The 13,291-nt window shown below is 47.8% G+C and overlaps 1 protein-coding gene across 1 annotated transcript in view; it reads left to right on the forward strand.

The window, feature by feature from the left end:
- Positions 1–11,903, forward strand: part of TAMALIN (trafficking regulator and scaffold protein tamalin) — a 36,838-nt gene extending 24,935 nt beyond the window's left edge. The window contains exons 5-8 of the mRNA XM_054977328.1: positions 7,280–7,373; positions 7,515–7,581; positions 7,775–7,841; positions 9,267–11,903. Of these exons, the coding sequence (XP_054833303.1) occupies positions 7,280–7,373; positions 7,515–7,581; positions 7,775–7,841; positions 9,267–9,721 (683 nt within the window). The 3' untranslated portion in view covers positions 9,722–11,903. The remainder of the gene's footprint in view (positions 1–7,279; positions 7,374–7,514; positions 7,582–7,774; positions 7,842–9,266) is intronic.
- The last annotated feature ends 1,388 nt before the right edge of the window (positions 11,904–13,291 follow it).

The following is a 13,291-nucleotide window of genomic DNA, read 5'->3' on the forward strand; positions in this document are numbered from 1 at the left end:
GGGGGGGTTGTGCCCATGTCTGTTGGAAGCCCATATAAAGGTGATTTCTTATCCAACACCCTAAGCCATGGGGGGATGAAAGAATCCAGAATTCTTAAACTTATGAAACCTTTGGATAGAAATACTAGTTTTAGCCAATACAAAATCACTGCGATCCACAGCCTTCCCTCTACCATGACTGTACTGGTTTCAATTTGAGCGAGTGTATTTAGGACACCATGGGGCACTTGTAAGAATGTTCTCAAAAGTTTAGATTGAACCATTTCCGGTTTCCTTAGATCTGAGGTAATATTTATAGGGGCTCCATAAATAAGCCGAGTAAGGGATTTGGCCTTGAATAATCCGAGGGCCGCTATAACGCATTCACGCCCTTTATGCCAAGGGAATTTTTGAATTGCCCCCATGCTCCTTTTGGTATCTGAAACGACAGAGTTTATATTAACAGTTCTCGAGCCATTTGCCTGGAAAAAGACACCCAGATACTTAAAACATGAAACTTGTTCAATAGGAATGGTGTTTAAAGACCAATGGTAAGTTTTTGGGGGGGGGGTTGTTTTTTGTGGAGGCCATCATTTTTGTTTTAGAGCCAGTTTGGTGTAGTGGTTAAGAGCGTGGGACTCTAATCTGGAGAGCTGGGTCTGATTCCCCAACTCCTCCACTTGAAGCCAGCTGGGTGACCTTGGGGTAGTCACGGCTCTCTGGAGCTCTCTCAGCCCCACCCACCTCACAGGGTGTTTTGTTGTGGGGATAATGACATACTTTGTAAACCGCTCTGAGTAGGCATTAAGTTGTCCTGAAGGGCGGTATATAAATCGAATGTTGTTATTATGTTATTATTAACCTCTGTTTTTTCAGTAGTCCTGGGCAAAAGAACTCATAGCTCTCCTAAGTCCAATTGGAGTCCTTTAGAGTAAAACAGCATTATCTGCATATAAAAGTACCCCTAGATGTTTATCACCTAGCCTTGGGGGATGGAACTCAGGCTTATTTATATGAGTTAACAAATCATTAATATAAAAATTAAAAAGAAGGGGCACGAGAAGACATTCTTGTTTGACCCCCCCCCTATTAGTTCCGATGGGGTCTGTGAGATGACCTTGGCCAGGTATACCTGACCCGTATAGCTGTATGGTTGTGTAGTGCCTGAATTTTAAAAAGTACACGTCTATCAATGCTTGTGGCCCTTAGCTTATCCCATAAAATAACTCTAGATACAGAGTCAAAGGCTGGTTTCAGGTCCAGAGAGGCGTCAAAAAGTGACACGCTTGAATTGGAGGAATATTTTGCGATCAAATGATCTAACAACATATATTGATCTAGAGTGGAACAGCCCTCCCTAAAGCCAGCCTGTTCTTCTGCTAAGTTGGATTCGTTTTCCAGCCAATCCCTAAATTTCCCTAAGAGGTGTCTTGCATACAGTTTGCTTATTATGGTTATTGGGGTCATCTTTGTTACCTTTTTTGTAAAGGGGGATTATAGCAGCTACTCCCCAGTCCTTAGAGATTTTTCCAGATTGGTTGATTTGCGTAAATAGTGAAGCCAAAATGGGTGCCCACCACTCTCCGTTCCACTTTATCAGTTCCGGGAGTATTAGATCTATACCTGGGGCTTTCCCAGACTCCAGAGTATCAATGAGCTGTTTCACCTCCTTGGTATCCACGGGGGGCCAAATTGGTAAACTATTAATATCAACAGAAACAGAATTTCTCATGGTTATATCTCCATACAGGCTCTTAGAATAGTTCTCCCAGGTACCAGGCAAGATGGAATTATTTATAATAGTTGGAGGGCTGCCTGGAAGGTCCGAAACCAATCTCCAAAATAAGACTGAGTTCTTCTCCCTTACTGCCTTTCTAAGTTTATCCCAGGCTAACCGGATAGATTCCAGTTTCTTCCTTCTAATGAGGGCATTATACTGGGCTTTTTGGCATTTCAAAGCCCACAAGGATACTGCTGCTGGATTGAGCCTGTATCAAGTATAATTCGCATTAAGAGATTTCTTTGCATTCCTGCACTCCTTATCAAACCAAGATCTATATCATGAGCCAAGTCACTAGGGTCCAGATTTAGAAATTTTGAAAAACCTTTTGAAATTCCCCCAGAATTAACTCCTATTCCCCAAGGCAGGATTCTATATTGTCTGCTGCTACTAGACTGTGAGAGATTTCCTTTACAGCCTCTGATTGCAGAGTTTTGGCCAGAGCTTTGTCCAATGACTCTTTCCATCTGGGTCGACAGTATTTGTCATCTTCTGCCGCTCCTAAATAGGAGTTAAAAGGTTTATCCACATACAGATCTGCCTTTTGCATGTCTATGTTTATAAAAGAGGGAAACGGTCACTTTCACAATACGAAGCCACCTCAAAAAAAACTCTATATTGGACCATACCTCCAGAGACCATAACATAGCCGATAATGCTCATCCTGTCACCTGACCAGTATGTAAATTTGGCGGGGTGGTCATTTTGGAGGGATCCATTCAATACATAAAGATTGGTTCTACTTATTATTTGACCTAACAAATGACCCGCAAAGTTGACCTTTGTATCTTTGGAGAGCCTATTTAGGAGTAAAGCTGTGCTATTAACCCTGAATGGGCAATAACTGTTCTTGACATACGAACTATGATCATCAGAACCAATCCGGGCATTAAAATCACCTCCTACGATAACACAAACTGTAGGGTAAATCAACATTAAATGCTGTAGATAGGATTCAAGCTCGAGCAAAATTGCCTGGGTTTGCTCGTTAGTTCTAGCAGGGGGCAAGTAAACATTTACAATTAGCCAGTACATGTCTTGAAGCTGAAGCAGCAGAGCCATAGCAAAGTGATCATACTTGGGGAGCCCCACTCTCATTATTTTCAGTGACATGAAGATTAAAATGCAGAGCCCTCCTTTGGCTCTACCATGTGGAGATGCCTCTGCTGATAAGACAAATGATTTGTAGCCATTCAGTGAAAGCTCCTCCATACACCAGGTTTCCTGTCCAAGGATTATGTCAAATGTAGAGATAAAATCAATTGAGCTGCCCTCTCTCGTTCTGCAGTGCCACCCCCTAGATGATAGCAATGAAAGGACCTGGCTACTAATGGGCGTACCCTGTGCATTATGAGGGACTGGGTTATCTAACCACGCTGTTGGCAACATGGTGTTCAAATCCCCCTCCCTGTCCAGGGAAATACACCCATTGCTCCTGGTCATCACTATTGGTGGGGAAGCCTGCATTTTCTCAGGCTTATCATTCGCTACTAAAGAATGGTGCCCTCCTAGGTTGGGCTCCTGTTGACTCCTGGGCGAATCTTTCACAAGAAGTTTGTGTTGTGTTGGGTCCTTTTTTGCTCTCAGGAGCTTATCTCTTAGCGCTCCTAATCTGGTGGTGGTCGCCAGTTGGTGGGCAGGAGAGCCGAAAAGGAATTCAGTAGTTCCTCCTCAATTGAGTTCTCAAGAAAGGAATTCTCAGAGGCTGTATTCACTTGTGAGAGGAAGTCAAAATCCCGAGCCCTCCCACCCTGGGTCCCTCGTACTGTGAACACTGAAGTAGCATGATCAGGTGCGATCAGAGAGGCATGTTTTTGCTGGCTTGATAGCAAGGGGTTTATGATCAAATTGTTAAAAACCCTCATGGAGAAGATCCCTCTGGAATATAGAAATTCTTTCTGGTGTAGCAACAAGCTGGGAGTTCTAGGGATACAGAAGGTAAAAAGAACACTTTGTGCCTGGTGTGTATTATTAAGAGGCTCGACTGAAATGAAGCTATTAACTGGTATGTTCTCATGTAGAAGGGCCTTTAGATGATGACTGGCCCATTTTGCTGAGTTCCAAGGTGACATCTTGCCTCTATAGCTGTAAATAGTCAGGCACACTTCGCAAGGCTGTCGCTTTAACAGGCCTTGTGCCTTCTCAGTTTGCATCTGCCAAGCCTCGCCCTTATTAACACCCCCTTTTCATAGAAGAGGCAGCTTTTCAGTCATGGACCCAACAGAGACCGCTTTAGCTTTAGTGTGCTGTAACATTTCTGCCCTTGCAAGGGCCACCAAGGCAGCTAACATTCAAATAAATATTATAAAACCACATTTTAAAACAATATCAACCAAAATAATAACAGCACATCATTAAAGCAATTAAATCAGTGATAAAAACATACAAAGGAGAGATCACTGAGGGAATGCTGGGGAAAAAAAACCTTTGTTATTTTATATCCTACCCTGGAATTACATCCTGGAATTAAAGGTGATATACTCAGGCTACATGTGTATGTTAAAAATTGCTAAAACGTTCTCAATATGCAGGTGGTGGTGCAGTTCAATGACCAGCACAAAGACAGACCATGGTATAGTTCAATGAACAACACAAAGACCAACCAGACGCGTTTCGGCCCTAAGGCCTTCCTCAGTGGTCAATCCTACTATATAAAAGGCTAAGCATATTCAAGACAACTCACTTCCTACCCTAGTGTGCCTCCAGAGGGCGCTGCAGTGGAGGGAAGCCCAAATGAGGCAGCCAAACCTCCAGAGAGCACGGCACGGCGGGAAGCCCAAGCTGGGATCAGGAATGGAGCAGGTAGCAGTGCCGGGCCCCACTTCACCCAGTTGGGATCAGAAGAAAAGCAGGTGGCAATACCCACCCCCACCCTCACCGAACTGGGATCAGGCACAGAGCATGTGGCAATGTCTACTCCCCTGACTTCACCTGCCAGGAATTATGAGCAGAGCAGGTGGCAATTCCTGCCCCCCTCCTTCACCCAGCCGGGATGAGGCACGGAGCAGGAGCCAATGCCTGCCCTCCATTCAACCTGCCAGAATCAGGTGTGGAGTAGACGGCAATGCCCCCCCCTCCACTTCACTGAGCTGGAATCAGGCACAGAGCAGGAGGCAATGCCCACCCATTCTTCACCCAGGTGGGATCAGGCGCAGAGCAGGTGGAAATCCCCACCCCCACTTTACCCAGCCAGTATCAGGCACCCCCCCTCGTGGCTGAAATCAAGTCTGGAGCAGGTGGCAATGCCTTCCCCCTGCCTTCACTCAGCTGGGATCAGGCGCAGAGGAGGGGGCAATGCCTGTCCCCTTCACATGGCTGGGATCAGCCACGGAGCCAAAGGAAATGCCTGCCCCCCCCCAACCTAGCCGGGATCAGAAGTGGAGCAGGTGGCTTTGCCTGCCCCCCTTCACCCAGCCAGTATTAGGCACAAAGCAGGTGGCAATGCCCATCCCCCCCCTCATGTGGCTGGGATCAAGTGCAGAGCAAGTGGCAAGGCCTTTTTACCTGGCTGGGATTAGCCGCAGAGCAGGTGGCAATGCCCCCCCTCTCTTCAGGCGCAGAGGTTGCCATGCCTGCCCCCCTGCCTTCATCCAGCTAGGATCAGTGACAGAGGAGGAGGCAGTGCCTGCCTGCCTGCCCTCCCCTTTCTAGAGCCCATTGTATTTTTTCCCCCACAACAGGCTTTGTTGCTAGTTGTATAATATTTATGATCAAACACTCACACATTCAGAAACCAATCATGAAATGCTCCCGATGCTTTATCTAAAGCTCTCGTGTTGTGTGGCAAAATGCAGATGTTGCAGCAAACCCAGGACTGCCCTCGCACAAGGCTCATCGGGGTGTGTTTCATCTGCAGCAGAAATAAAGTGGCACCTGCACTTGAACAAGCCAGAGCTGGGGAAATAAATTTCCCAGAAGGGTTTACCATCTGATGACCTCCATCCCTGTTGCCTAGAAGGACTTCTGTTTCAAGAATATGTTGCTGATAAAGAATTAGAAGCTATTGTGAGGTGAAGAGGGTAGTTTACAACTTGCTCACACACACACACACACACACACACACAGTGCATTCTCTGTCTCCGTCCATCCATCTCCTGGATAAATGAGGGTTTCTCAGACCCCAGGCTGGGGAAAGAGCCAGCAAGCTGGTGTCTTGATCAGTTGGCAAATGCCCAAGAGAGATCTTTTTGAAAGATGTGCTGATTCATCCCTTGTGGGTCAAATCCCGTGATGGGTCCATTGAATAAGCGTGACTTCCGGGAGGCTGGCGAGGAGAAGCAGCAGAGGGTAGTCTTTGTCGCCAGCTGCTCCATTCCCAGGGGAGCTGATGTTTGCAGGGCTGGTCCAAGGGTCACATTTGCAGTAGGTAGAGCTGGAATGGGTTCAGAGCGGCAGACCTCCAGGTGCTTCGTAGGGCTGCTTCCTTCCCTCCCTCCTTACATTTAGTACCAGAGGGGTAGTTTTCTTCCCCTTGAGGATTGTAGATGGTTTGTGAGAGGCTCTGTACGTGTACATATCACACTATTTTAAAGGTGTGCAAGAGATACAGAAGATGGTATTGGCTTAATGCTCAACTGTTTTTTCTTCCCTTCTTCCTTAAGGAAACTTTCTAGTCTTTTTGGTTTTGAAGACATGCTTAGAATTGTGTGGGTAATAGCTGATTTAAATTGAGAAGCTTGAGAAACTGCTGAGTAAGACTCCCAGTGATCGTGGGCCACCTGAAAATCCATGATGAGTAAATTGGAATCAGTTTTGCAGCATTAGAGATGGAAATTTGCATGGTCAACACAGTTTGTAAAAACCCATTTGTTGCAGAAGTTGGGGCTACCTTACCGTGTAACCTTTTAACCTTTTTGGTACACATTACACTTTGCCTGGTACAGATACTTGGTTGTTTAGCAGAGGGAACTGGATACGCTGGTTTATTTTTATTGATTAATTGATTCGATTTTTAACCTGCCCTCCCTGCAAATGGACACAGGGTGGGGTACAATAAAACGCTTAGTACACATTAAAACATTTAAATACATTTAAAAATCCAGAAACCGCAATACATATGTGGACAACATCTCAGAGGGCGGCCCCCTCCAATTTCCCAATCATAATGTAAACAGAGGAGGGGGAGAGGGGGCCACAGTTAATAACGCTCCAGTGACTGCGCTTGTAGGGGGGCAGATGATTTCATAGCCCCCCAGGCGGGAGACTGGTAAGTAGACTCCTAAAACAATCAAAGCCTGGCCTCAACCGGATGCCTGGTGGAACATCTCTGTCTAACAGGCCCACCGAAAAGACAAAAGATCATGACGGGCCCAGGTGTCCTCTGACAGAGAGTTCCACTAGGTTGGGGCCAGGACTGAGAAGGCCCTGGCCCTGGTCGAGGCCAGCTGGGCCTCCCTGGGGTCAGGGGCCACCAGTTAGTTCTTATTTGCCGATCTTAATGCTCTCTGGGGTTTAGTTCTTCTTTTAAGTCATGAAAAGGTTACTGACATCCCTGCCGCCTTGTCCACCTCTGTCCCCTAGGAGACACGATTACTAGTGTGAATGGTCTCAATGTCGAGGGCGTCCGCCACCGTGAGATTGTGGAGATCATCAAGGCATCTGGGAACATGCTCAGGTGAGAAGGGGCTTGTTTGCGCGGGGAGGTACAAGTCTCCCCAGCCCCTGCTGGCTCTGCCTAAGCAATAATGTTGTGGGATCCAATCAGCTACCAGTAACCGGAGGATATGTTCCTCCTTCTCTCTCACCCCCAATTCAGGCTGGAGACCTTGTATGGCACGTCAATCCGGAGAGCGGAGCTTGAGGCCCGTTTGCAGTACCTCAAGGTCAGTGGTCCTGCAATGAAAGGCATATATTGGAAGAGGGGTGGGGGAAGGACCGCTGGATTCTTTTTTAAAAGCGGGGGAAGAATTAAGCAATTCAACAAATATACATGCAAATGAAATCAAGTTGGGGGGGGGAGAATGGTTTAATTCTGTGACTTTGCAGACATAGCTAATGGGCCTCCTTCCATTGCAGCAAACACTGTATGAGAAATGGGGAGAGTATCGGTCCCTGATGGTGCAGGAGCAGCGCCTGGTCCATGGTGAGTGGCAGGGGCGGGGGGTGGAGTAGCAGAGAGCACCCAGTCCATCCGTAGTTTCAGAGCAGGTCCGAAAGGGCTGGCAGTGTCCTCCCAGCTCTGCCTCCTGTTGTGGCAAGCTGGGGCCTCCCACACATTCCCTTTATTCCACTACAGGTGCATTCCTATGAGGAAGGTTGCAGCATCTTCTCCCTCCCTGTCTAGCTTGGAGCGGGGGGTGGGATTGTGTTTTCCCAGCAATGTTTTGCTACAGGGGAAAGTGCCATGATCCCTCCGGCTAGCGGAATCCTGTAAGAATGAGTTGTGTAGACTGTTTTTGCACAAGCGCCAGGGACACTTCAGCTGATCATGTGGATTCATCACGAGAGACATAGAACACCGTGTAGCCACCCAGTCTGCCTGTGACCCTTTTATATTCTTTCTGTTGCTACCGTACTTGAGAGCACGTCTCACCGTCCTCCAGCCCAGGAGTGCTCGTGAGGCTTTTGCAAACTGCTCGGTGGTAGACAGGAAGGGCCGTTCTCCACCACACAGGTCCAGTAGTGGATGAGACTTGGCCGTCTTTAAAGACAATAATGCTAGAAAAGGTTGGAAGGAAGCAGGAAAAGAGGAAGGCCCAACATGAAGTGGCTGGACTCAGCAAAGAAAGCCACGGCCTCCCGTCTACAAGATCCGAGCAAGGCAGGTAATGATAGGAGGTCTTTCATTCATAGGGCAAATGACTTGAGGAGTGAGAAGTGACTTGACGGCACATACCACGTGCACACAGCAGCAGTTCAACCTGTGTCTTCAGCAGGCACTGATGCTAGACTCAGGCACATACTAGAACTGGGAAGCATCTGCACTTTCCTCATCTGGGAAGGCCTTTGCTTGTCTGCTTTCTTTGCATGACTGCGTAATTGAAGGTTTACATGGGACTGCTGGACAACTGTGGCTCAGGCTGGGGACCTGAACTATGGGGTGTCGCCTGAGCTGAATGAAAAAACACTTCTGTATTGCACCAGGACTTGAGTGCAGTGCCACCTTAGAGACTAACATGATTTTCAGGGATTTTCAGCTTTCGAGAGTCAGAGCTCCCTTCTTCAGATGTATCTGACTCTCAAAAGCTCATGCCTGAAAAATCTTGTTCTCCTGCAGACCACCCATCTAAAACTTCTCTACTGCAATGTCAGACTAGGGAGACCCAGTTTCCAACCCCCCCCCCTGCCGTGAAGCTCACTGGCTGGCCTTGGGCCAGTCACTGGCTCAACCTGATGTGCCCCCCAGGCAGGTTGAGGGTAAAAGGGAGGAGCCCTGAAGTCCTTGCAGGACAGGGCATGGTAAACTGTTATGAGTTTGGGGGAAACAAACATTCGGGCTTGGTTCTGCCTTTTTTGACATGGCACATCCCCACACTTGCTCCAATCATTCTCTCATCTCTCCTGCTAGGGATTGTGGTGAAAGATCCCAGCATTTATGATACCTTGGAATCGGTGCGTTCCTGCCTGTACAGCACTGGGTTGGCCAAAGGGTCCATCCCTTTAGGGATGCTGTTGCCAAGTTCAAGCAGCTCGTACAGCAGCGTGGGGTGTGTCAGCACCGCCACAGAGGAGAGTGAAGACTCTGTGTATCAGACTTGCTTTTTTGACTCGGCTGACTCCCTGGACGCGCTCCCTGCAGCTGCCCAGCTCGCACACCCCCGGCAAGCTTTAACCCGCAGCGCCAGTGTCAAATGCACCAGCAGCAATGGAGCTGCCCGCTTCTGGGACAAGTCATGTGACCAAAAGAACTCCGTGGGGACACCACGGCCCAGGAAAAGCAAGCCTGGAAGCTTCCGCAAAAGACTACTCAAATTCATCCCCGGATTGAACCGTTCTCTGGAAGAGGAAGAGAGCCAGTTGTAAAGGGGCGCACATGACTAGGGAAGTGAGGCAGGGCCTGATGGGTACCAGGCTGCCTTCCCCTTTTTTAAAGAAGTGGACTATTTATTTATTTATTTCGGACCAGCAGGAGGATTTGAGCCTCTGTTGGGGTGGTTCAAAGGGCTCTAAATCATTAAGCTTCCAAGTAGATCTAAAGGCCAGTGGGCTTGGCTGTGCTTTCCAGGATATGGACACTGGAGTTGTTTAGGGCAGCTTGACTTCAAGAGGAAACTGGCTGGTGGAAATAGGTGTCGGTGAGAATTCAGGAGCAAATCTACCAGCCAGAGCCCTTGAAGTAGTGGGGCGGGGGGAGAGATCAGGAAACTCAAAAGGAAATACAGCACACAGTAGGGCCAAAGAAGCACACGTGGTCTGGCATTCTGCATTTCTGGGAGAATCGTTTTGAAGCCGATGCTGTTCCAGGAACCGAGTATAGATATTATCTATTAATGCAACTGAGGTTTTGCTTTTGGGGGGGCTTAGGTGACTTCTGGAAAGATGAGAGTGGAATGACTTCTGGACTGCTTAACCAGCAGGGATATTTTTTGTAGAACCTTCTGGCAGTCTTGGATGGACTTGGAATATTAGTTGTGGGCTCTGTTGTAGGACCGAAGGGGGTGTTAGCAGAATTGGCGTGTTGACCTAGGCTTGAAGTAGCACAAGGGTTAGGGCTTGCTGTTTGTATATTGGGGTAGTGGCCAGACGGGGGATCAAAGGAGCTTTCAGGGGTAGGTACTGCAAGAGAGCTAAGGGGCACTGGGATAATAGGGTTATGAGAACTCCAGAACGTCTTGCACCCTGTTACTCTCTGGTGCATCCATTGGAAGTCAAGAACTGTAATGATCTCTGCTTCTTCCCTGGGCTGCCCTAAAGGCCTTTTTGCTTGGCTGCTTCTAAACCACAAATTGAACAAAGGAATTCTTAACCCAACAGCATGAGCTGCTGTAGCAACCAGCATTTTGTCACTTATAGTGATGGTCTTCTATTATTGAAAGGATCTAGAGACTGTAGGGGAATTTCCCCACGTATGCTCCTGTCCCAATTTAATTGTGTGTGACTTTTGTTTTTGAACCGCTGAGCTCTGTAATCAGCTCTGAGGACGCTCTTTACCAGCCACATCCTGCCTGTCGCGTCATCTCCAGTGGCTGGATTCCACCACCACCACCCCCCGCCTCCTCCTTGTATTTAAAAAAGTCCAGATGCTCTTAAACTTTTTTCTTCTACTATTTATAGAGCAGCACTTTTTTTTCTGAACAGCGGGACAGGGAAAGCCCCCCCCCCTTTCCTATTTCATGTTCTGCCCATCGCCCTGCACAATTTTGGAAGCCGTAAGGATGCAGAGCAAAACATGCATTGGAAGCACATCAGCCCTACCAGAGTCCCTTTTGGTTGTAACTGTTAGGGTACTTTAGAGAATGATGAGAATAGCCAGAGCCCTGCCCCTTGCTCTCTGAAACAGGTAGTGGGAAAGAGAAGCCATGGAAATTAAAGTGGGTAACGTTTATAATGTGGACAACCCCTGTTAGCCCATCCAGGCAGCGTCATGGGTGCTGGGGATGGTCTCTGGACCACCCACAAACAGCGGGAGAGCCCTGAACAGTTGAAAACATTAGGAAGGCCAACCCGGTGATTACCAACAGCACTGTCTTACTCAGTGAAGACCCTCCTAGAATTAATATAAGCGAAGGGGTTTTGTGGAAGGTGCCGTAGACTTGGCTTGGGCTCAGTCACCTTCTTGGGGGTAAAATTACCCCTTTGAAAGCTTTAGTTCCAGTCACTCAGACTCTCTCTGGCAACACACATGGGTGAGAGCAACCAAAGCGGGGTGTGGGGGGGGGCTTTCTTTTCTTTGCAGCAGTAGCTAAAGCTTATCTCAGGAAATAGCTGCAGGAAAGCTGGGTGACACAGCAAAGGGGGGGAAAGGACGAAGAGTGCTCAGTGCTAGATACCTCTGGAAAGGCAGCGCCAGGCTCCAAAGTGAAAGCAGGGCCAAGGGTGGGGGGGGGGGGAGAGGAAGGGATCAGTGTCCTCAAGAACAGCTTGCATATGCATAAGCATGTGACTGAGCAAAGGAAGAAAGGAAAGGCTGTTTTTGAACAGGTCATGCACACCAATTCTTTCAGATGTTAATTTTGTTGGATAAATATAGTAAAAACTATTCTTTCTTTGGCATTTAGTAGCAATGTCATTTTTGCTTTGGTCCTTACACTATTACATGTGTGGTGGCTTATGAACCATTATATCCTGATTTATTTTTTTGGAAGCTATGGTTTATATCTACTGGGAAGTAGAGATGGGCATGAACAGGGGGGAAAACCCGAACACGATGTTCGTTGTTCGTTGCCATCCATGAACAGGGATTCATGAACATCAACGGACATGACATGTTCACAAACATGTTCGTAGTTGGAGGTTTGTGGGAGCCAGAACAGCCCCCTTGGGACTTAGCTGAACTTGAGCCGGGGAAAGGAGAGTCCATGAGTCCCCCTTTCATGTCATTTTCTCTTCACAGTGGCAAAAACTGGACTGTCTGCTGGAAGCTACTTTGAGGGGTTACAAACTGACCTTCCGAATGTCCAATACCCACCAAATTTGAGGGGACATAGTCCTCACTGTCCTCTGAAGACCCCCCAAGTTTCAGAGAGATTGGACCCTGGGAAAGCCATGATCCATGGGTCCCTCCCTTTCCTGTCATTTTCTTTTCACAGTGGCAAAAACTGGACTGTCTGCTGGAAGCTACTTTGAGGGGTTACAAGCCAGAAGGAGTTCAGACAGACCATGCATATGTTGCCAGGGGAATTGATTGAAAGGCGCCAGACTGCCTGGCTTTACGAATGACTGACAAACACCACAAAGAGGGCTTGGAACGAACACATGTTCGCTGGGAACGGGACCTCGCAAACAGCTTGCTCACGAACAGTGGATTGGGCTGTTTGTGGCTTTTTTTTGGTTCGTATTGCTGTTCATGCCCATCTCTACTAGGAAGAGCCATCTATATGACAAGATCACTAGAGCTGGGAAAGGGTAATGCTGTGAAAATAAGGGGGGTGCCCAGTTTTTGGGCTCCAGTTGTTTGCTGTTGGGTGCTAGGCTTGAAGTTCTCCTGGGACAGGGTGGGTCTTTTCTCCTGTCTGGCATTGGTAGGTTCCCAGTCACAGCTTTGAGCTAATCCAGCTGAACAGCGCTGAGGCCAAGCAACTCTCTAATGTTTCTGCGTGCCTTCAACAAGATTTTGCTTCTTTATAGGCTCTAGTTTGTCCTACAATCTGAACTGTAGAATTCCCAGACTGGCTGCTTGTGGCTGTCCATGTGGTTACCCTTAATTACATAGGAAATTGCCCTGCCCTGATTGCTGCCCCAAAATAAGCTAGCTCAGAGGCTGCTTCGGTTAAGTTTAGCTTGAGAAGGAGCAGGTACTCTATGGAAACTATGACCGTCCCTTCTATACCAAGAGTGAACCCTGCAGCAAGAGCTACCACCTTAAAAAAATTAAATGGCTTTGCTGTTGTACCTTTTATAGCAGCCTGGCACAGACATTTAGGAGGCAAAGCT

The sequence above is a fragment of the Eublepharis macularius genome, chromosome 4 (assembly GCF_028583425.1).
Source record: "Eublepharis macularius isolate TG4126 chromosome 4, MPM_Emac_v1.0, whole genome shotgun sequence".
In the NCBI taxonomy this organism is placed as follows: domain Eukaryota; kingdom Metazoa; phylum Chordata; class Lepidosauria; order Squamata; family Eublepharidae; genus Eublepharis; species Eublepharis macularius.